Source organism: Nesoenas mayeri, assembly GCF_963082525.1.
Source record: "Nesoenas mayeri genome assembly, chromosome: Z".
Lineage (NCBI taxonomy): Eukaryota > Metazoa > Chordata > Aves > Columbiformes > Columbidae > Nesoenas > Nesoenas mayeri.
The window spans coordinates 3,213,760-3,238,007 of NC_137542.1; the positions used below are offsets into that span (position 1 = coordinate 3,213,760).

The 24,248-nt window shown below is 41.6% G+C and overlaps 1 protein-coding gene across 1 annotated transcript in view; it reads right to left on the reverse strand.

Moving 5' to 3' along the window:
* Nucleotides 1-24,248, reverse strand: part of ADGRV1 (adhesion G protein-coupled receptor V1) — a gene marked incomplete at both ends in the record, with an annotated part of 263,072 nt that overhangs the window by 60,514 nt on the left and 178,310 nt on the right. The window contains one exon of the mRNA XM_080362309.1: nucleotides 21,929-22,107. Coding sequence (XP_080218435.1) covers nucleotides 21,929-22,107 — 179 coding nt within the window. The remainder of the gene's footprint in view (nucleotides 1-21,928; nucleotides 22,108-24,248) is intronic.

The window sequence follows — 24,248 nt, forward strand, 5'->3', positions numbered from 1 at the left end:
TTTCTGTTTCTAGAGCAGATTTTTTAGAGATTTCTACAAGATTATACAAAAAATGCATGGTGCTAAAGGGACATGGGTTAATCCCATAGCCTTCACTCCACTTCATGCAGTTTTCTAGATACATTAACAGCACATCACACAACATAATGAAAACACGGACTCAACACATACTAAAATTCAGTGGAAAAAGCATTTAAAGAGAGTGGCCCAACCTGATGTGCTTTATGGCAATGGAGGGTGGTGTAGCACTTGTCTGGAGTATTTTTAAGCTTTACTGCACAGATAGGGTTTGCATCTCAGCCAAAAAACAACTGTGTGTGTAACAGATGCCACCTCGCTACCTAAAACCGCTGCAAGTGTTGGGCTGTGATGGTGTCATGGATGCAGCTACGGGATGGTTTAACGTGAGTGAAAATCTGAAAGTATTTTTGAAGTACCACCAGAAATGACTCACTGTCCATATGAACCTTTTACTAAAGGAAACCGCACCGTGGCAGAGAACTAAAAAGCTTTTCTCTCCATAAATAAAAAAGATTTTCTCCCTACCACGCGGTGTGTCATTACTGCCTGATCTCTGTCCAGCCTGATAAAGAACATGCAACCATTTTCTACTGTTACACTTAATCTTCTGTGGTTCGGTTTACACACATTACATCTTGGCATAGCCCATATGGATGTGGGAAACAGATTTTTCCCTTGTTTGCTGCAACATTTCTTTACCTACTTGTAAATTGCTGCAACTTTCCCTTCTGGTCTTCTATTAACTAAAGAGCCCTAGATCTTTCAGTCTGTCTGAGCACATTTCATATTTAAGACCACCACCAGTCTCATTGATCACACCATTTTGTTGATGTATTTCTTAACTTATGGGGTCAAGTACCTTTGACAGCATTTCATCTCAGTACAGGACTACAGCAGGATTTTATGTGTCCTTAAGACTAAGTTGTACCATATACAGGCCAATACTACATCTGCCTATTGTGCCATAGCACAAAGTTGTTGTCTCAAGCTCAGTTTATCATCCACAATATGCAGAAATTTTTGTGAAGAACTGGTAAACAGCTAGTTATTCGCCATCCTATTTTTGCATAGCCGATTATTCTTGGCAAGATACAATTCTTTCCACATGTTCCCACTGAATACCATGCTACATTTTCAGAACAGATCTCAGATGTCAATAACATTGTGAATTATAACCGACATTCAATGTACTTCTTTCCCAGCATTGTGCTGTCGTAAATTTGAATGGAAACTCTTTTATCCCAGGCTTGTATTATATGAGGTAAATGTAATATTTTCCAGTCTATTAGTAACCAAGGAAGATGTTGAACAATATTTGAAGGACATTTTAAAGTTTCTTGAGAAGTTTCATTCAATAATTACAAAAAATATTACCTGATAACATATTTAGTCTGTTGACAGACTTTTTCAATGTGTCTTGGAATATACAGGGGAAAATTTGAGATCACTAGATAAGTAATAACATTGCTTCAAAGGTCAGAAACAGCAAAGGTGGCAAAGGGGACGCTGGGCTGCACCAGCAAGGGCATCACCAGCGGAGTTAACTTAATCATTATCCTGCTCTACTCAGCACTTGTCAGGCCACACCTGGAACACTGTTCGGTTTTGGTCACCACTGTACAAAGAAGCTGTGGCCAGGCTGGAGAGGGTCCAGAGAAGGGCCACAAAGATGATCTATGGACTGGGAAGCTGCCACAGAAGGAAAGGCTGAGAGAACTGGGATTGATCAGGCTTGAGAAAAGAGGCTTAGGGGAGAGCTCAGCACCGTGTTCCAGTATTTCAAGGGTGGCTATAAAGAAGATGGAGACTCCCTTTGTACAAGGAGTCACAAGGAAAAGATGAGGAACAATGGGTAAAAGTTACTCCTGAGGAGATTCTGATTGGACACAATAGGAAAATGTTTTACAATGAGAACAATCAGCCACTGGAACAATGTCCTCAGGAAAGTGGTTGATTCCCCAACATTGGACATGTTTAAGGTTCAGCTGAACAGGTGATGAACCAGCTTGTCTAGACCGGGCTTTTGGAAGAAAGGTTGGATCAGATGATCCTTGTGCTCTCTACCAACCTGGTATTCTATGATTCTATGTAAAAAACTCTGTATATTACTGTGGATCACATTAAGCAGAACATGAGTCATAACTTTATGCTGTTGCAAAGTGGTCAGTGTCATACTTTGGTTTATGAAGAGCAGCACATACTGCAACACATACGAAATAATCGTTCTGCTCTAGTCAGCATTACAAAAACCTCAGTGGCAAGCTCTGTCTGGCTTTGACATATTTAAAAAAAACATGAATTACATGAAAAAAGTTTACAGGAGAACAATGAAGACTACCAATGGTCTCATTAATGTGTTCCAGTCAGAAAAGCAGAAAATAAATAGTTTTGATTTTTTTGTTTGTTTGTTTGGTTTGGTTTGTGTTTGCATTTGCGTTTGGTTTTGTTTTTTTTCATTCTAAAGAGATGGGACATGTGTTGGCAAACTGAAAGCAGGCAAAGGAACTGGCCATCTATGAGTATGCAAAAAGCAAAATAATAATACTTTCTCCATGTTGCAATTTTTTTGTTGTTTTGCTAGAAAACAGAAGCCAAGGGGTTTAAACCATACCAAGACTGGCTGATGACCCTCAGAGTAGTCACAGAAGAGATTAGCTCTGTTTAACAGATCCCCAAGGAGCAGGGCTAGGTCCATTAAAAAAGTATCCAGGCACAAACTACAAGCTGCTTTCAAGACCAGAAATTAATGCCTGGGGAAAAAAAGTAAATACATAAAGTACATGCCTTACAAGGAAAGATGTAAGGTAGTACTTCTTTCTGTGTTTTAACTGCTCTTTCCAATGAGGCCCCTGAGGTTCAGTTCTAATGTAGATAAAGCTTTCTCTTCTGGTGAACACTTGTCAAACATTTCCCAGGCAATCCACAGAGTCAAGCCCAAAACAAGAAGCAGAGTTTTCTTCCTTCTTCCTTTCCTTTCCTTTCCTTTCCTTTCCTTTCCTTTCCTTTCCTTTCCTTTCCTTTCCTTTCCTTTCCTTTCCTTTCCTTTCCTTTCCTTCCCGCACCTTCCCTTCCCTTCCCTTCCCTTCCCTTCCCTTCCCTTCCCTTCCCTTCCCTTCCCTTCCCTTCCCTTCCCTTCCCTTCCCTTCCCTTCCCTTCCCTTCCCTTCCCTTCCCTTCCCTTCCCTTCCCTTCCCTTCCCTTCCCTTCCCTTCCCTTTCCCTCCCCTCCCTTGCCTTCCCTTCCCGCGCCTTCCCTTCCCGTGCCTTCCCTTCCCTTCCCTTTCCCCTTCCCTTCCCCTTTCCCCTTTCCCCTTTCCCCTTCCCCTTCCCCTTCCCCTTCCCCTTCCCCTTTCCCCTTCCTCTTCCCTTCCTTTTCCTTCCCTTCCCCTTCCTTCCTTTTCCTTCCCTTCCCCTTCCCCTTCCCCTTCCCCTTCCCCTTCCCCTTCCCCTTCCCCTTCCCCTTCCCCTTCCCCTTCCCCTTCCCTTTCCCCTTCCCCTTCCCCTTTCCTTTTCTCTTTTTCCCTCACTGTAGATAATTCCTTAATTCTATTCCTTTTCTTTCCTTGCCTCACCTTCCCTTTCCTTTCTTCTTTCCTTTCCCCCCCTTCCTTTCTCCCTTCGCCTTTCCCTTCATTATCAATAACAGCAAACCCTGCACAGGCACAGGATAACTGCACACACCCAGAGAACATGCTTAGTATGTATTTTATTTACATCCTATTTGGTATTTAACTAACATATTGCTTGCCAATGTCTCTGATGACAAGCAAGCCCCTTTATATCATAATCAGCTAAAATATTGCACAATCCAAACTGCATAATAGGAAAAGTAACCCTGCAGATGCACAACAACAGTGAAAAACACGTATAGCTCCTGATTACCAATGCAGTATTTATCCAATATTTAAAATAATGCTTATCAAAAACTTTACTTTCACTGCTAATATGTCTGGCATTCTGCTACTGGTCTCTATCTAAAGATATGAATAAGACACAAACAAGAGAATTTTAAAACAACCTATCAGCAAAGAATATTTCTATTTTCTTTTGCAAAGGGCAAGGCACATTGCAATACAATGCAACACTCATGCATTACATTCTTTTCCCTAAGCCTTCAGAAAGCAACCAGGTGTGCTCTGAATAATAGCCTGACATGCAAATGATAGTATTGAGTCATGCTTTTATCATCTATACTTATTAAGCATGGACTATAAAGATTACAATTTCGGCATAGAAAGAAAACTTAGTCATGTAAAATAATTTTTACAAGGCATTTGAGGATATCAGTGCCGGGTCAAAAAACACAAAGCAGCTGTCAGGACAGTGCTCAGACAAATGGGCTCCTGCCTCTACGAATTCATTTAATCAAAGTACAGCTTGAAACAATAATTTTCAGCCAGACATTGGTCCAATATTGGCACAATATGTTTACTTGGTTAAGTGAAAAGGAAAAATGAAGATCAAGGAAAAAATCCCATTCTCATTCAATATCAGCTTATTGGCAGACACCCACACTGACACATGAAGATCCAGGGATCTGTGGTCAAGCAAGGAGCCTCTCACCATCCAAAATGCCCAGTTCTGTTTAGCATTGCTCCAACTATATATTTGCAAAACAATGACAAGGCAGAGGCCGACTGAGTCAAAAACATCATTTTGATGAAACTACAGCATATTTGGGCCCCTCCATACTCTACAGTCCATCAACACTACTCCAACTCTATTCCAGGCCCTAGAGACAAGTAGTAACCTCCCCAGTTCTAAGAGATCTAGTGAAATTGTTGATTTTGGATGATGGCGGATACCTAACAGCTGGAGAGAAACAGACCCCCTTAGAGAATTAAATTTGGTCCTAAAAACTGATAAATCAGTTTTGATTTTTTTCCTTTGATTTGGCTTGCATTGGTAAGATCAAACTTCCAGAGAAAACCCAGGGATGGTTAGGAGAATGTATCTCCTTACAGTTTATCACAGTGTTTATGTCTAAATTAAAATTTGCTAATAAAATATATTGAAATACTGATTGATTACACTAACTTCATACTGCAATGGTAATATTTCAGTAGTTAAAATAAGAAAATATATACAGAGGACTAAAAAAAAACTGGTCTTTTTGCAAATTTGGATGTCATAATTTCCCAGCCAACAAAAGTGAATGTTTATAACTGTTTGAGTATCTTTGTGTGAAGAAGAAAATTCCACCCACTATAGAGAAAAACCCAAAAACATAATAATTATTATGTAATTACGAAGATGTTAATGATAACATTTATGATAACATTGTTTTTCTAAATGCTGTGCATCGCTCATTCAGAAGTGTAAAAACACTGATTTGATAAGAACAAAGACCTGGCTTTCAGCATTACAACACACGGCCATGGATGTGTTGATAAAAATAAGGCTCAAAAGGCCACAGCAGCTTTACCAAAGCTGAGAATTAATGGTCAGACGCACACTGCATTTCTAACAGCTTGTTATTCATACCAACCTTGGGCACATGGGAAGTTTTAGCAGAAGTGGCCTGGCTCAGGTATATCAAGCACTGGAAGGCCAGTACAGTGATATGGGGCTTCAAGAAGACACAATATGTTCCCTTTCATTATTCAGTGCTTCAGAAACCTTCATACGAGCGCACTGAGCAATGACCTGGCCTCCAAGCAGGCTTGATTATTCTGCAGGACTAAGGAGGGAAGAACAATTTCACACTGGTCAGCACAAATTACAGCCGCCTCCGTGCACTCAAGTCACCCTTGGCAGGCCGGAGATGTTGTTCAAGCAGTGGAGGCCGACTGAAATGTGGCATGGCTTTATATTTTGATGGCTTCTCAATATGTGAGGGTTTCTTTTAGCGAGAGGTTCCTCTCTAGAAATAGATTTGTTTGGTTTGGTTTTGTTGCTGTTGTTTTTTTTTGTGCATCTATGCAACAAGAGAGTAGCTCAATATACCCAGAGCTATCTAATTTACATTTACACTGGGTAACTCCAATATATGGCCTTAGAGCAAGGTTTCACCTTGGTTTATAGCTGAGCACTGGTTTATAACTGAGTCAAAGGGTGTTGCTGGAGCTTTCAAAGAGGGACGACACAGCCCTCACCTCACTGCCATCGCCTGGGCAGGATGTGGTTGCCCACAAGCTCTCCTATATTCTTTGGAAAATCCCTGCCACTATGTTTGGTTTTCCTTCTTTTGCCCCGCTTTTTGTTTTAATGACTTCTAAACAAACTGCACACTTAACTCACGTTGGCCAAATTACATGCACTGAGCTCTGTTTTTTCTCAAATCAAGTTGCAGTACAACATTATAAAATACCTCTAATTCTGTATTTAAAAAAAAATAAAAAATAAATAAATCTTGGAAATGTATTCATTACACATTGTAAATTTCCACCTAGAAAGTTTAAGATTTTAAAGTGGTGTTTACATGCACACATGCACTCTCTAGAAAAATTTTGTCTCTTTCCATGAAAAAATAGGTGCCACTTTGATAATTGGCTCCTAAATGCAAGCAATTGTGCCTGAAATACCGATTGTATTGAAATTAAAGGGCGCATGGTCATTACACAAGTTTTTTAAAAACTTGCGCTCTGCTTGGTGTTACATTTTACAAAGCAAAAGGTTTTCTAATATTAGTGATTCCAGCCCCAAAGAATGCTCTCTGTAAAGCACCTCTGAAATTTCAGATGACCGATGCAACAGCTGTAAATATTACACTTCTCTCTGCATGACATGTATTTGAAGCTATTGAATTGTCAGTTCCTGTTTCTTCTTGTTCTGAAAAAAAAAAATCTTCTGTAATTTACAAAGTAAATTTGTTAAAAATAAGTAGGCTTTTACTAGTAAAATAAGACATTTAGGAAAGCTAGCAAAATGTCAGGTAAATGTAACACAATGCATCAACATTTATAGAGTCGTTTCTTTTTATAACTTAAAGAATGCAGTGTTTGCTGAGCTTCTACCATAAGCTCATGTCGGTGCTGTTACTGATAAGCAAAGAACAGTAATATAAATAAATGTTCTGGCTGATAAGTGAACCACAAGCAACCCTTCCTGACATTAGTGAAGCTTTTTATTTAAAAGCTTGCCTCAATTCTCACCTCCAAACAATGCAGCTGGAGAACCTCCATCTCTGTATGTTAACAGAGGTTTTCTCAAAGTGCAGAATTTTGTTTGTTTTGGGTTTTCAGGGTGGTTTTTTTTATTTTTTATGTTGGTTTTTTTTCTTCCTGCTTTGCAAACAGACGCAGCTCTGGGTACATTGTGTGCAGAACATCGCGCAGAGCGGAAACCCGCGGCGTGGCTGCTCGGGAGGAAGTACCAGCTTCTTTCCTCCCGAGCAGTCTGAAGAAAACTGCATCTGCCTTTCCCAGGTGGTACATTGGCAGATATGTGCCCAGCTGCCGCTTAGCAAAGCTCGGCTTTGTGGCTCCAGGTGCTGATGCTGAGCAAACACTGAGGGCAATGCCCAAGGAGCTCAGGTCCCCTCTGGCCGTGGTTCTACATAGAAAGCCACCTCCAAGTGAGGGACACGCTCACCACCTCTTCCACATCTGTTTGTCCCAGGATGACAAACAGCCCATTCTTGAATACTGTGTGTTACTGGGCCCAGCAGCTGTTTATTAACAGGGTTTTACAAGGCTGTGCTTTGTTGGGCAGTGTAGGCATGCTGCAGATATAGACTTTGAGATAAGCTGGTTCTTGCAGCTGAGTGTCCTGAAGCCAATGCAGCTTCCTGGGGTAGATATGGAAGACATGGAACAGCAGCCTTTGCACAAGCACTGAGCCTCTGCCCCAAAAATATTAAAACCTGAACTTGTTGGAGCTACACATTCTTCTTACACTTTTGTGCACCTTTGCACAAAAATAATGTTGTGCAAGTGCTTCAGAAACCCATGGCCAGGATGTTCCACCAGCTGTTGCACAGATTATCCTACATTTAGATGTGGTCTCAGTGACAACTATGCAAATTCAGATGTCAAAATGTAAAAGATTCCTGGGTCAATTTGCCATGCTTAACTAAGAGCTGGGGTGCACGAACTGGAATCAGGGAAAAAAAAACAATTCTCACCTGATAATTTCAACAAAAGAGTTTAAAGGTTGTATATACCTATGGAATTATTTTGGAATAAAATTTAAAAGGCAAACACTTTTCCTACAGCTGCAGCCCAAAGATTACACCACAATGTTACTTTCGCTTTTGTTTAATCACTTTTCCTGAAAACGAAATACGGGATTTTCTCTGGAAATTTCTCAAGAAATCTCTGACTGCCAATACTACTGCTGTGGATATTCTTCGGTATGAACAAAAATGGAATCTGTGTTGTCTTTGGTGAATTTAAATCAGTTTATATCTCATGCAGATTAGCTCAGAGATAGGCCCATACCTTTTATTTCATATATAATTCAACATGGGGAAAATAATTCTTTTACTGGATGTAATTTTGAAATTAAATGCAAAGTGTTTAATAACAGCTCTTCCAGATTTTATAGGGTGATAATGTAGCAGTCAACCCTTTGCATTATTTAGTTGTCTTTTAGTTTCTTTCCTTTATGCAGCAAAAGAAAGAGGAAAGGGAGTGAGGAGAAGAGGAGAAGGAGGGAAAGAAAGTAATGAAAACACAGTTAGGCTATCCTAGTAAAGAAATGTAAACTCAGAATGCAGTGGAATTTATAATTGTCAGAAATCAAGATAAGGTTTGCTCATTCTTATTTACATTTGAACAGATTGTCCCAACAATCTTTTGAAAGACAACTCCACATCAGTGCGAAGTGCTGCTAGAAATTTGACCCTATCACCTTTACTATATGTCAGTATTAATTACAAGTAGTACCATATACATTAATAGAGGTGCTCACAGCGTAACCACCAACAATAGAAATGCAGTTGACCATGAACAAAGAATGAAGAAGTGCCAAGATTCTGTTTTGAAACAGCAAAGAACAGGATCTTCACAAGATTCAGTTTGAGTCAGTGGCTGCAACAACAGTCTTGTCAATAAACCAGTTCTATTGCATAATAAAGCAAAAAAGCCAATTTCCTTGTTTTTCTCTACTGCTGCTATTATTGTAGAGCTAAACAGTTGGGAAAAGGGGAAAAAATAAAATGCCTAAGCAATGCTTTCCTAAAAAGAGAACCCATTTGCTGTTGTTTTAGAACAATATGGGCCACTATGTTTCAGTCTTCTCACTATACTATCTTATGGAAATTTCTCCGTACAATTTTATACCTAATTATTTTTCTTTATTGTTTTTTTTACCCCTCCTGTGAAAGCAAAGAATAAAAACCATTAATACAGTTTAGGCTTCCAAGGCACTGGAAGCTCTGGAGTCCCAAGTATATTGTCCTAGAAGTCCCAGAAACTTGTACTCCTCAGCATTTGACCAGCAAAACAAGCTGTTAGAAACCAGCTTGAAATCTCCTGGAGTAGGGTTCTTGCTAACACTGTAATTTTAAAAATATAAAAGGAATTATCTGCCTGATTTAAGTTAATTATTTTGTTCCTGTTTATATCTAAGGTTTCTTCCTCATGCGTATCAGTCATCATAAATGGCTTTGAAAAAATAATCTATTATTATGGGGTATTTTTGTTTTTTACTATTCAATATTTCTCACATTCAAGAAAAACACAGAATCACAGAATCCCAGAATATCAGGGGTTGAAGGGCCTTGGAAAGCTCATCCAGTGCAATCCCCCCATGGAGCAGGAACACCCAGATGAGGTTACACAGGAAGGTGTCCAGGCAGGTTGGAATGTCTGCACAGAAGGAGACTCCACATCCCCCTGGGCAGCCTGGGCCAGGCTCTGACACCCTCACCCCAAACAAGTTGCTTCTCATATTTAAGTGGAACCTCCTGTGTTCCAGTTTGCACCCATTGCCCCTTGTCCTGTCACTGGCTGTCATCGAGAACAGCCTGACTCCATCCTCCTGACACTCACCCTTTATACATCTGTAAACATTAATGAGTTCACCCCTCAGTGTCCTCTTGTCCAGCTCCAGAGCCCCAGCTCCCTCAGCCTTTCCTCACACGGGAGATGCTCCACTCCCTTCAGCATCTTGGTGGCTGCGCTGGACTCTCTGCAGCAGTTCCCTGTCCTGCTGGAACTGAGGGGCCACAACTGGACACAAGATTCCAGGTGTGGTCTCCCCAGGGCAGAGCAGAGGGGCAGGAGAACCTCTCTGACCTACTGATCACCCCCTTCTAATCCACCCCAGGTACCATTGGCTTCCTGGCCACAAGGGCCCAGTGCTGGCTCATGGTCACCCTGCTGTCCCCAGGACCCCCAGGTCCCTTTCCCCTACACTGCTCTCTAATAGGTCAGTCCCCAACTTACACTGGAACCTGGGGCTGTTCCTGCCCAGATTCAAGACTCTACATTTTACCTTGTTATATTTCATTAAATGTTTCCCCGCCCAGCTCTCCAGCCTGTCCAGGTCTCTGATGGCAGCACAGCTTCCAGTGTCACCCACTCCTCCCAGCTCAGTGTCATCAGCAAACTTGCTGATAGTGCACTCTGTTCCCTCATCCAAGTAATTGATGAATATATATTTCCCTTGTACTAGCTTTTAGGACAGACATTCCTAATTAGCTTACTTTTTCTATTCATTCATCAAAACAAGGATTTTACAAATACAGCTAAAAAAGATGTTTCCACGTGCAAATTGTCAGACCTAAATAAGGCTCACAGTCCTGCCCTTTGGCATGTAGAACAGAAAAAATGTCATGCAAAATTTTTTATCCCCACTTCAAAACAGTATTTATCGTGCACATCTTTTTTAATCTGCATGTTTTATTGTAACACAATGAATGTCCAGGACAAGCACACACTACAACTTGTTCTAGTGCAGGCTCTCTATTAGACATACTGCTTCTGCATGAGCCATATTGACAAATAAATTTAATAATGCAAGTACAAATCAAGCTGCTAAAGCTGCGTTCCCTTTTCTCAGACGTACCTCAGCACTCTTTTTAGGAAGATCAAATACTAGAGGTTAGATGTATATACTGGCAATGTTTCTGGCAATGAAGAAGTCAGAGCCAGTTACTCGTATTGATCTCACTATTTCTTATTCTAGCATTTCCTGTTATATTCTAGCACACTGGATAAAGCCTTTTCTAAGCTGTTGGAAAACAGACAAACCAAGAATGAGGTTTTTTTTTAGTAGCAGTAGGCAGTGTTCTGCTAATTAAAGACCATAAAGTAGGAGGGACTATCTTGCTTATTTCTTGCAGAACCTGAAAGGAAATGTGAAGCTTTTAAAAGCTGCCGGTGGCAGGGATGCGAGCACTTGTCCCTCTGGTGCCCTTGCCATAGTCCTATGCAGGATTCAGATACATCTCTGGAGTTTTGCTTCATCACATAAATCCCCTGATCTGAACTTGTTTGAAGCATCAGGTCCCAAGGTCATTTGTGGGTGTGGCTTTCACCTATAACAACTTATCCTTACAACCCTTTAAGATTGCCTTGGCGTGTCAGAGCCTAAGAGTTGCTGGGGATTTTACATTAGCAACAAATATTTTCCTCTATTTCACTTTTCAAAATTCCATCACCCAAATCAGCCATTTTATTTTAATTATTTAAAAGCACAATGCAGTGATTATGTCTGTCTCTGATGTGCTAACATTTGCTTAGCATTAATCATAAACATTTGCCAAGCTACAAAAAAGCACACAACCCATGCCTCCAACTATTTTCCTCCACTGAAAACATATGTTGGCAATGAGGGATAAATAAAAGGTAATTAAAGCCATCACATTTAGCAGTGAAATGTTTTTAAATAATCCTTAGCAGTGGGTAGCACATTAGGCAGCTTCCTTGGAAATAATGCGGGAGTTTAGAAAATGAAGCGCAAGTACAGAATACAAAAAGCACAAATTTTGAACTCTCTTAACTGTTGGTATAGGTCGGGGAAGTAGAGTAATTTCCTCAGGATAGAGAGAGCGGGAGAGGGAGAGAGAGGGAGATCTGTAGGAATGTGCATATAGTGGTGCAGTGCAGACATAACCCAAGTAGCTCTGGTTCACAGAATCACAGAATCCCAGAATGTGAGGGGTTGAAGGGCCCTGGAAATCTCATCCAGTGCAATCCCCCCATGGAGCAGGAACACCCAGATGAGGTTACACAGGAAGGTGTCCAGGCGGGTTGGAATGTCTGCACAGAAGGAGACTCCACAACCCCCCTGGGCAGCCTGGGCCAGGCTCTGACACCCTCATCAGGAACAAGTTTCTTCTCAAATTTAAGTGGAACCTCCTGTGTTCCAGTTTGCACCCATTGCCCCTTGTCCTGTCACTGGTTGTCACCAGAAGAGCCTGGCTCCATCCTCCTGACACTCCTCCTTTCCATATTGATCCCCAGGAATGAGTCCCCCCTCAGTGTCCTCTTGTCCAGCTCCAGAGCCCCAGCTCCCTCAGCCTTTCCTCACACGGGAGATGCTCCACTCCCTTCAGCATCTTGGTGGCTGCGCTGGACTCTCTCCAGCAGTTCCCTGTCCTGCTGGAACTGAGGGGCCACAGCTGGACACAAGATTCCAGGTGTGGTCTCCCCAGGGCAGAGCAGAGGGGCAGGAGAACCTCTCTGACCTACTGACCACCCCCTTCTAACCCACCCCAGGTCCCATTGGCTTCCTGGCCACAAGGGCCCAGTGCTGGCTCATGGTCATCCTGCTGTCTCCAGGACCCCCAGGTCCCTTTCCCCTACACTACTCTCCAACAGGTCATTCCCCAACTTACACTGGAACCTGGGGCTGTTCCTGCCCAGATTCAAGACTCTACACTTTCCCTTGTTATATTTCATTAAACTTTTCCCTGCCCAACTCTCCATCCTGTCCAGGTCTCTGATGGCAGCACAGCTTCCAGTGTCACCCACTCCTCCCAGCTCGGTGTCATCAGCAAACTTGCTGACAGTCACTCTGTTCCCTCATCCAAATCATTGGATATATATCGAACAATACCGGCACCAGCACTGCCACCTGAGGCACTGCACTGGATCCAGGCCTCAACTGGACTCTGCCCCATTGACCACGACTCTCTGGCTTCTTCCCTTTATCCAGTTCACAGTCCATCTCACTACCCGCTCATCCAGACCGCACTCCCTCAGGTTAGCTGTGAGGATGCTGCGGGAGACTGTGTCATTTCTCTTACAGTAACAAAGAGCTCAGCATGGGCTAATTTAACCTGCTGAGAAGGGCAAAACAGTGAAAGGTGAGAAATCGGCCAGTGAAAAATGCAGGTTTTTTATTTTCTTCCCCACTGGTTCACCTGAGCAGTTCACGCAGCATTTGGCCTCATATCCAGATGTCCAAGCACCATTCTGCGCTGAGATCTGGCAACTGTGGTTTGCAAAAGCTTTGAAACCCTAGGTGATCTGCCAGTGAACTGAGGAGAAGAGAGGTGGAAAAATTGGGATAATAGGAAGCAGAAGCTGGAGTGGGAGGACCAGGCTTGGAGACACTTCCAAGTCCGTGCAGAGTATAAAGCTCAAGCGTTAGGGGATGGGAATTCCACTTCCATTCGCCACGTAAAAACCTCTTCCTCTTAGCACGTCTGATAGTTCAATTACAATCCCCGAACGCTTTTTTTCTGGCTATTCTTAGCTATTTTCTTAGCTATTCCTGCCTGTAAAAGTCTGGTGTTTCAAGTATGTTGTTCTAAGGTTCAGGGCTAAATTCAGCACTATTGAAATAATAGAGGTAGAAGGACACAAGAGACTTCATCCAAATGTTCACTGGAGGTAAAAAAGTTCCTGTTATTTGTAGTGTCACAAGCCCTTGTGTTTAAGAAAGAGGGCTCCGTTTTTGGGATCTGTGCCCAGAATGTGCATCAGTAGTGAAAGAGTCGTGCAACTTGGGGAGACTCAAAGCAGATCCCACTATTTTGTCTGACTGGGTTCACTGGCAGGTGTGGGGTTTAAGACAAAACATGACTCCACCTGTAACAAATAATTAAGGTTTACAGGGGACTCCTTGTAAGTTCAGCCAGTAAATAATTGGAAACTGTGAGTGCCATGGCCCTTGAAATAAAACTTAACAAAAAGTAGAGTCTGGAAAGATGCTTCAGAAAGGTTTTATCCTTAAAACAGCATCAAAACAAATGAAACTTGGAGAAGTACTTAGACAAGACATTACAAATTATCATGTTTTATGTTTTTGTTCAGGTTGAGCCCTGAGCCTAGACTGCTCTCATCCTCCCACCTATCCTTATGAGTTAAAACTTACGGGCTTTATCATTCAAACTTCCAGTCCTAGCCAGACTTTAAAGTAAACATGTGTCATCTCCTGCAACTTCCATGCACTTTGTGTAACACCAAATACGCGTAATAACTTACAAATTTGTGCATCTTTCAAACCTTCACTTCTTCAGTACACTCAGAAGTGACGGGAATCTGCTACCTTTCCACATTTGTTCTCCATCACACGGGAGTATCTTTGGAATTGTAGACTATATTTTTGTGTATGGTACAGCTCTCAGCATAGAGATGTTTAACAAATCGACAGTTAGGACAGTATCTTAGTTGTGTCCACACTTCTGTTTTATCACTAGCTTGGGTTCCAACACAGCAGGGCTCAAGGAAAACAAGCATTCCGGCAGCAACTGCACTGCTTGTTTTGTCTGAAATCAGGTCTGACTCCTGCTCCTCTAAGGATGCACAAAGTGCCCTTGACCCGTCAATATGCAGCTGGTACTGGAATGCATCTCTGTGAAGCTTCTTTTTCCAAATAGTGTTGGCCATGGATCCTAGACATTAATTTGTGCCCCATGTCACACTCATGTATAAGAGCCTGATTCAGAGAAACTGCGATGTGAGCAACAAAGATGCTGCAGGGAGTGGAGTATCTCCCATGTGAGGAAAGGCTGAGGGAGCTGGGGCTCTGGAGCTGGACAAGAGGACACTGAGGGGGGACTCATTCCTGGGGATCAATATGGAAAGGGGCAGTGTCAGGAGGATGGAGCCAGGCTCTGCTGGTGACAACCAGTGACAGGACAAGGGGTAATGGGTACAAACTGGAACACAGGAGGTTCCACTTAAATTTGAGAGGAAACGTGTTCCTAGTGAGGGTGTCAGAGCCTGGCCCAGGCTGCCCAGGGAGGTTGTGGAGTCTCCTTCTGTGCAGACATTCCAACCCGCCTGGACACCTTCCTGTGTAACCTCATCTGGGTGTTTCTGCTCCATGGGGGGATTGCACTGGATGGGCTTTCCAGGTCCCTTCCAACCCCTGACATTTTGGGATTCTGTGATTTTGTGATTCTGTAACAGGAAGAGTCATAACTCTTAGTCACCAAAAAAAAAAATAATAATTTCCAGGTTTCTGCAGACTTGTGTTCTGTTCCCTGGATGTGGCTGCAGTCACAGGCCCACTGACTGCTGGAAAAGCCTTTGCCCCAAGCTAGACTGTACAGGACACTGAAGCATTTGTTTTCTTCAGAAAGCAATTTTCTTGTACAATCTTTTTTTTTTTTTCATTATTTCTCACAGATGCCATATGGTAGGAAGAATATATATTTATGAGAAATTTAACTTAGCCTTTTTTCTGCTGCTAGATGTTATCATATCGCAATCACTGAAATCAAATACAAGGATATTTCTATAATTTTAAAGTATTGTAATGGTACATGTGATTCTCCTGTGCTCAGATTGTTTGCTACAGGAGAACTTAAAGAGGAAAATGAACAAATCAGGAGGGATATACTGATGTAGAGGGGGAGATCATTCTTCCTTTGGACAGATAAATGATACTGCTAAAAAAGAGACATTTCCAAATCCTGGAGGGATTGTCAGAGGGAAAAGAGCTCTTAAAAGTGCAAGGAGCAGACAGTCAGGTCTCAGAAATGACTGAAAAAAGCTTTCTGGGAACTAGAAGAAACTGTACAGTTTGCTTCATTTTAAAAAGCGAGGCTAAAGCTTGGCTACAGCTTGACCAAAAATGTGCTTGAAAAGCAACTTAACCAGCCCTTGCAAGGACACAATGGGCAGGGAGAGATTTGTTTATAAACTTCAAAATTTGTATTCTGTCATGTCAAATGATTTTCATTTTTTTTTTTCCATTTCAAAGGTTACTTGTTTTAGTTTATACTCTAATCAAAACAGTACTTTGGCCTTCTTGGGTGAGTTTAGTTTCAAGAAGGTCTAGTCAGATTTGAAGCTTAGTGCTGCAACAAGAGTATTGCTCAAGTTTATAAGAACATACTTTAATGTCATTGTAGGGAAGACTTTGCAACCTACCCAAGTGAGTTAGAAGTTCAAGCTCCACTGAGCTGTGATTCTGGCCAATTTTATAGTACAGTCTTTTTCTAACGTCTATTATACCTCTGGACAATGTCTGGGGTACAAGTCCAGTGAACGCAGCATAATTAACCTTTAAACTCACATTTGCAAAGAAAAACTGATAATTGTAATTAAATAATTCTGGCCTCAGATCTCAGAAACAGACACATTAAGGAAAAAACGTGAGAATGGGTGTCATTCCACTGACCTAATAAAATGTTGAATTTTCACTTGTATGCCAGTGTGGACAATTAAATTTTCAGAGTTATATGAGAAATTGGAAGGCTACTTTATTTTCAAGGATTCACATTTCTGAAGTTCTTTTGTTTGCTTCTGTATTTTGTAAGTGTGAGAGGTGCCATGAACACAAAACCAGTCTCAAGTCATTCACCAGTTTGAGGTTTTACTTCTATGTCTGGTTGGTTTCCAGAACTGTTTGCAGTCTGTATATCCCCTGTGATGCAAGCCCTCTAAATATATGTAGTAGACACATATTGCTGATATTTTTATTCAAAGTAACCACCAATGAAACCAGGATGAAACTGGTGGGAGCGTGATTTTATGTAATTCTTCATCTCTTCACATACCCATTGCACTTTACATCTCTTTGCCAATATTTATAGTTTTGATTTGCCTCCAAATGTTTTCCTCTTCACTTGGTGAACTCTTTGTACTTTAAGAGACCTATTAGAAATACGCTACTCAGTTTAAACATACTGCTAAAATTACACTCACTTTGAGAACATTAGTTAAAAGATTTTCAGAAATGAGGCCATGACTGGCTGGCCAAATAAACCAGGACAACAGCAAATGTTGAACTGTCTGAAGTCTGGGAACCACAGTGAGCTTTGGAATTTGATTTTAAACTGAACTCCTGCTTGTTGCAAACTCATCTGTTCGTAAGTCTTCTCAAAAACAGAAGAAGAGTGCTAAAGTGTGCAGAGGCATTAACAATTCTTGTACAGAAATATAGATTAAGGGTTTGGTTTATAGTCCTGAAAGAGACAATCATATGGGAAGATAAAAAAAAAATTGAAGAGAAAGGTTATCCTGTGGTCTCTTCTTATGTCACAATACAAAGTCATGGTGACATCCAATGTAATAAGAAATGACAAAAGGAAATACTTTTTTAAAACAGCATGTACCTCAATAGCAGAATCTATGTCATTAGGAGATATTTTAGACAGAGATTACAGGAAATTCCCACGGGGTTGAAAAATTGCCTGCACAACACAGAAACTCAGAAATATAAAAGGATAATATACTTTTTAAAAAGTTATTTCAAACCATCTCGTTCAGAGCTTAATTCACATTTCAGTTATTAGCCAGTTGATAGGGGCTGACATCTGCCTCTTATCATTAAGAAATTATAATGTCTCATCCATTGTGGCAATTCTCAAGCAAGGATATGAAATTTAGAGCACGGTTTAAAGAGACCAGGGTGCACAATGTACGTGAAACGTAAAGACACATCAGAGATTTCACTCACAAACAGGGACAAACATTCAGGAAAGACTTTCACGATAAAACAAAAAGGAAAAAAAAAACAGGATAGATGGCAAAAAAAATATCCAAGTTCCTTCTACAAGTCAGATGCGTGCAGAGAATGCCCCTACTTTGAATTTTCATTACATGGCTGAGCCAAGGGTTATGACACAAAGAAATTAAGCAGAGGTGCAGTTATAGACACCTGCATCTGAAATAACTTGATATTATTTTTTAAAACAGGAATACTAATGCACAATCTTAAGAGGAGATTAAATCATTACTTTTCTTAGTAAAGGTGTTGTATCACATATTCACAGAACCTCCACATTTTTCTTTACAGATATCCAAACAGGCCACCCTTCCTCCATTCAAACCCATCCCACACAAATGCCTATATCATAATTTCTTTCATTCAAGTAATGCCAACGTGCCTCTCATCAACAACCTTTCTGGTCCTATTCAAACGGAGGTGAAAACCTCTCCAGATGTGCAATGTGGGAATTAGCAAAGGGAAGAGTAAATGAGCCCGTTCTTAGCAGCCAGTTCTTTCACACATCATGGAGCTACGATCTCAAAAATAAAAATTAAAAAAAAAAAATAAATAAAACCAATACAGACAAACTTACCAGTATCATAAAAAATTTCACATAATGCCAAAGAGTGCACTGTTTACGCCATGTGTAAACTCCGCTAATTATGGAAGTAATCGGCAACATGTACACTACTCTTATCACCACAGCGCCTTGTTAGTTTTATACTGTGACAAGTTATGGGAGCTATTGTACAAAACTTATGCATTTGTGTGCAGAATTTGTCATAGCTGAGGGAAGATCCTGTCACAATACTTCTTTTGAAGCACAAAATCTGAGACAGCTCAAATCATCTTTTGTTCAGTGCAAGCACAAAATGAAGTTCTTTCAGCATAGCCATCCCTTCGGCTATTAATTGTGCTCATGGTATTCTGGTTGGGAAGAAAACTGCTGGTCAAACATGACAGTAATGCAAAAATGTGTTGCCTGAAGGAGTGATCACTTAGGAGAGAGCTAAGATAACAAGCTTCACTGATTTCATTATTTTAACCAGTCTTCCAGCTCTCACGTGAAATCAGCTCCTTGTTATTCTCAAGCTATTTCTGAGGCTGTTTCTGAAGTTGGTATGTAATGGTCTGGAGAAAAGAAACCAAGTGGTGTAGTTCAGTCTCTCATCCTTCCTACCTTCTTTGTATAATTAAGAGCAACTTTTAAAGTGTTCTTGAAATTAGGAATTAGCATCAACGACATTTATGAAAATCCTTGTAGATATATCCTTACATTGAGCTGGAATAAGCTGCACACTTGCTAAGCTTGGGATGATTTCTGGCATTTGCCCACTTTAATAAGATGCTGGAAAGGTTTTATATTTAATTCAGGCAAATGAGTTGGACTGAGTTATTTTCCTCTACTTAATGATTTCATCAGAACTTAGGGATTTTTGCTTGTTTTTGAAAGAATGGGGCATGGACATCAAAAGAAAACCACTGTGAAACCGTGGATCACTGCATAATGATATCATCCACTGTCTGATTGCAATCAGACTTGATTATGCTACGCACACTTCTTGCGTTTATTGTGCAGAGAGAAGCATTTTGCCGTGCAGAAAAATACAATACTCTTGTTCGTCATGTTCTGTGAAGAAATATCTATGTTTATGGAATGTTATAGAGCTATGTAGCACTCTCTGATGTGGCATTAAAATCAGATATTATCTGATCATTGGGGACCTCAGATACTTTTCTGAGTGCTGCTGTCTATTAATGTGGGACTAAACCTTGGCTGACACAGCTAAACAGCTTCTAGCACCCAGAGTAGCTCATTTAGATCTAAATCAGGTATCCCTGCTTATCATGCGCTGGATACATATGCGCATAAAAGTAATATTGAGGAGTGCACATATACATTTATATGCATATACTCAGACACACAGATACTGAATTCCAGTAACTACTTCTCACCGTATTTCCCTTTGTATGACAAAATAACACTTTACAGAATCTTGTTCAGCTATAATGGAATGATGCACATTCAATCTTCCTCTCTTATTAAAGAAAGATGGATATTCTCCTGTTTTGGGTCTGCTCTAAGAACCCTCACAAGAACCTTTCATAAAAATAAGTTGTACATTATTCCATTATTTTAAAAAGAAGTTGTGTGCTTACTCTTCTCCACTCATGAAACATGTAATTATGACACATAGTGAATAATCATAATAGCCTCATATGTTAGAATAGCTATTATCATAGATTAGCTTTGCCAGAAAAGGGATCAGAGTGAAAGAGGTAGGGAAGGAGAACAAAAATATTTATCTATGTATCTTTCCACTTAAATGTCTCATGTTATATGAAGATGTATTATTTTAATTATGATAGTTTTCTGAGGTCATATAGAGCTTTGAAAAGGCTGTGTTAATTATTGGAATTACACCAATGCTCAAATTGGGAACAGTTTGGAACATATTCTGTCCAACTTTGACTTCAGTAAAGCCTTTGACACAGTCTCCCACAGCATCCTAGTTGCTAAGTTGCGGAGGTGTGGTCTAGACAATAGAGTAGTGAGGTGGGTTACAAACTGGCTTAAGGAGAGAAGCCAGAGAGTGGTAGTCAATGGTGCGGAGTCTAGTTGGAGACCAGTATCTAGTGGAGTGCCTCAGAGGTCAGTACTGGGGCCAGTATTATTCAATATATTCATTAACGACTTAGACGAGGGAATAGAGTGCACTATCAGCAAGTTTGCTGATGACACTAAGCTGGGAGGAGTGGCTGGCACGCCAGAAGGCTGTGCTGCCATCAGAGACCTGGACAGGCTGGAGAGTTGGGCGGGGAATAACCTAATGAAATTTAACAAGGAAAAGTGTAGAGTCCTGCATCTGGGCAGGAACAACCCCAGGTTCCAGTATAGGTTGGGAAATTACATATTAGAGAGCAGTGTAGGGGAAAGGGACCTGGGGATCCTGGTGGACAACAGGATGACCATGAGCCAGCACTGTGCCCTTGTGGCCAGGAAGGCCAATGGCATCCTGGGATGTATTACAAAGGGGGTGGTTAGTAGATCGAGAGAGGTCCTCCTTCCCCTCTACTCTGCCCTGGTGAGACCCCATCTGGAATATTGTGTCCAGTTCTGGGCCCCTCAGTTCAAGAAGGACAGGGAACTGCTGGAGAGGGTCCAGCGTAGGGCAACCAAGATGATTAAGGGAGTGGAGCACCTCCCTTATGAAGAAAGGCTGAGGGAGCTGGGACTCTTTAGTTTGGAGAAGAGGAGACTGAGGGGTGACCTTATTAATGTTTATAAATATATAAAGAGTGAGTGCCATGAGGATGGAGCCAGGCTCTTCTCGTTGGCAAACAATGATAGGACAAGGGGTAATGGGATCAAGCTGGAACACAAGAGGTTCCACTTAAATTTGAGAAAAAACTTCTTCTCAGTAAGGGTGACAGAGCAATGGAACAGGCTGCCCAGGGGGGTTGTGGAGTCTCCTTCTCTGGAGACATTCAAGACCCACCTGGACATGTTCCTGTGCAACCTCACCTAGGCGTTCCTGCTCCAGCAGGGGGATTGGACTAGATGATCTTTTGAGGTCCCTTCCAATCCCAAACATACTGTGATACTGTGATACTGTAATATTCCAAGAGAAACACTTGAGGAAATATGTTTGACATGTTAATGTAGTAACGTTGTTTAGCAGGGAATATATTTAATAATTTAAGATACATGGCTTTAAGGCTTGGTTTGGTGCTGCATTTTTTCAAACACAGAAAGGAAATGGAAGGAAAACATGCTCTTCTGCTCACTTACGCAGCAGCATCCATTTCTGTCCTTCATCCTGGAATTACACGGTCTCAGAAAAGGATAAATAATTTACCCACAAAGCAGACATGCTTGAGATGGCTCTGCCAATGCTCAGCCCAGGATAGAACTGTGGAGAAGCTGGAGCAAAGCCCAGTTACACGGAAAATGTTGCATTGCCTATGGGTGACACACTTGCTTCATCTCCACCAAATGAGGAATCCCCCTGCCCCTTACTGCATGTGGCTGTATGCAGATCCCCTTCTGCACATGCAAGTAAATTAAATATAAAACAGCATAGAGAGTACAATAGCTAGCTCATGCTTTTCTGAAGGAAAACTTACAGATCGCTGTAGACAAGGCCATAAATCTGTGCTGTGCTGTGGTGGTAAATTCCTCTCAGTATAATTAAAAGCAGGATCACAACAAAAGCTGGAAGCCCCCAACTCAAAAGGAAGTAAAGCAGATAGCGCCGTTCTGTGTGTTCGTCGTTCATCACCAGGACGTACCAGAAATTAACAGCCTGAAGAATAATGCAGAATGTTAATCAGTAGACTTGGTGGATGATTAGCTATCCCAAGAAACAAATCACTCTGAATGTCATAATACAGCATATTTCTGTCCCAGCGTATGTGTATATATAAACATTTTTCAACATAAATATTTTGCTCTCATTTTCTTTTCTTAAGTGATCAAAAGAGGCTGATTATAAAAGAAGTATGTGTATTTATGTAACTGTTAGATTTGGGATTAGACTATTGGAGAGGAAGGGACACCCCATTTAGCACAAAACACTGTTTTTGCAGTGCAAAAATAAGTTTTCTTCTTGGATTTCCATTGCTTCACATGAAAGACTCACAGAAAATATTGCTAAATGTGATCTGTGCTGAATCTTTCTGTGCTGTTGTTCACCTCTATATATCTTCTTGTATGAAATGCACAAACCTCCTTCAGTGGTTCTGATTGTGGTTCTGTTCTGGGCTCACCAGTAGAACAAAGACATGGAGTGAGTCCAGCAAATGACCATGAAGATGATCAATAGGCCTGAGCATCTCTTCTAAGAGGTTGAGGCACCTGGGACTGTTCAGCCTGGAGAAGAAAAGGCTCACAGGGATCTTACCCATTAGTATATTATAAATAACTGGCGGGAGGGAGTGATGAAGAGGGTGACAGACTCTCCTCACTGGTGCTCAATGGCAGGACAAGTGGCAATGGGTATAAATTAATATACATTAAATGGCATCTGAACACAACAAAAAGCTTTTTTTTACTGTAGGGGTGGTCACAGAATCCCAGAATGTCAGGGGTTGGAAGGGACCTGGAAAGCTCATCCAGTGCAATCCCCCCATGGAGCAGGAACACCCAGATGAGGTTACACAGGAAGGTGTCCAGGCGGGTTGGAATGTCTGCACAGAAGGAGACTCCACAACCCCCCTGGGCAGCCTGGGCCAGGCTCTGCCACCCTCACTGGGAAGAAGTTTCTTCTCAGATTTAAGTGGAACCTCCTGTGTTCCAGTTTGCACCCATTGCCCCTTGTCCTATCACTGGTTGTCACCAGAAAAGCCTGGCTCCATCCTCCTGACACTGCCCCTTTATATATTTGTAAACATTAATAAGGTCACCCCTCAGTGTCCTCTTGTCCAGCTCCAGAGCCCCAGCTCCCTCAGCCTTTCCTCACACGGGAGATGCTCCACTCCCTTCAGCATCTTGGTGGCTGCGCTGGACTCTCTCCAGCAGTTCCCTGTCCTGCTGGAACTGAGGGGCCACAGCTGGACACAAGATTCCAGGTGTGGTCTCCCCAGGGCAGAGCAGAGGGGCAGGAGAACCTCTCTGACCTACTGACCACCCCCTTCTAACCCACCCCAGGTCCCATTGGCTTCCTGGCCACAAGGGCCCAATGCTGGCTCATGGTCATCCTGCTGTCCCCAGGACCCCCAGGTCCCCTTCCCCTACACTGCTCTCTAATAGGTCATTCCCCAACTCATACTGGAACCTGGGGTTGTTCCTGCCCAGATTCAAGACTCTACACTTTCCCTTGTTATATTTCATTAGATTTTTCCCTATTCAACTCTCCAGCCTGTCCACGTCTCGCTGGCTGGTGAACACCGGGCCAAGCTGTCCAGAGAGGTTGTGGAGTTTCTGTCTTTAACCAAAACTGAACATAGTCCAGGCCTAGCTGACCCTGCTTGATCCAGGACTAGACAGTCTCAAGATGCCCCTGCAGCTTCAGTGGTTCCATGATTTTATGTAATATTTGTGCAATATTTTGAGAAAAAAATGCAAATAAGTGAATGTAAATTCACACACATCTCTACAACAATTGGTCTTCTTATGTTCAACTCATCATCAAGTCGCATAAGTATTTAAAACCACACATGAATCAAAATGAAGATGTGGATTAGCTGAAATCTCTGAAAAGAATTGTCAGTATGAGTAAGGAAACTCTTCAAGTAAAACAAAATACTTGTAGTTTTGCTTGGATCTTTGCATTTTCTTTAAGACGTTAATAGTAGAAACACTTCCCTATGTGCTCAGCATTTTTTTTATGCACGTCCACACAGATGACTTCTTTCTAATAAACACCTTAACTAATCATAGTACAAATATGATTTGCAAAACATTTCTTCACGTCCTCCTTTTCACAGCTACAACCCTGCACGTTAT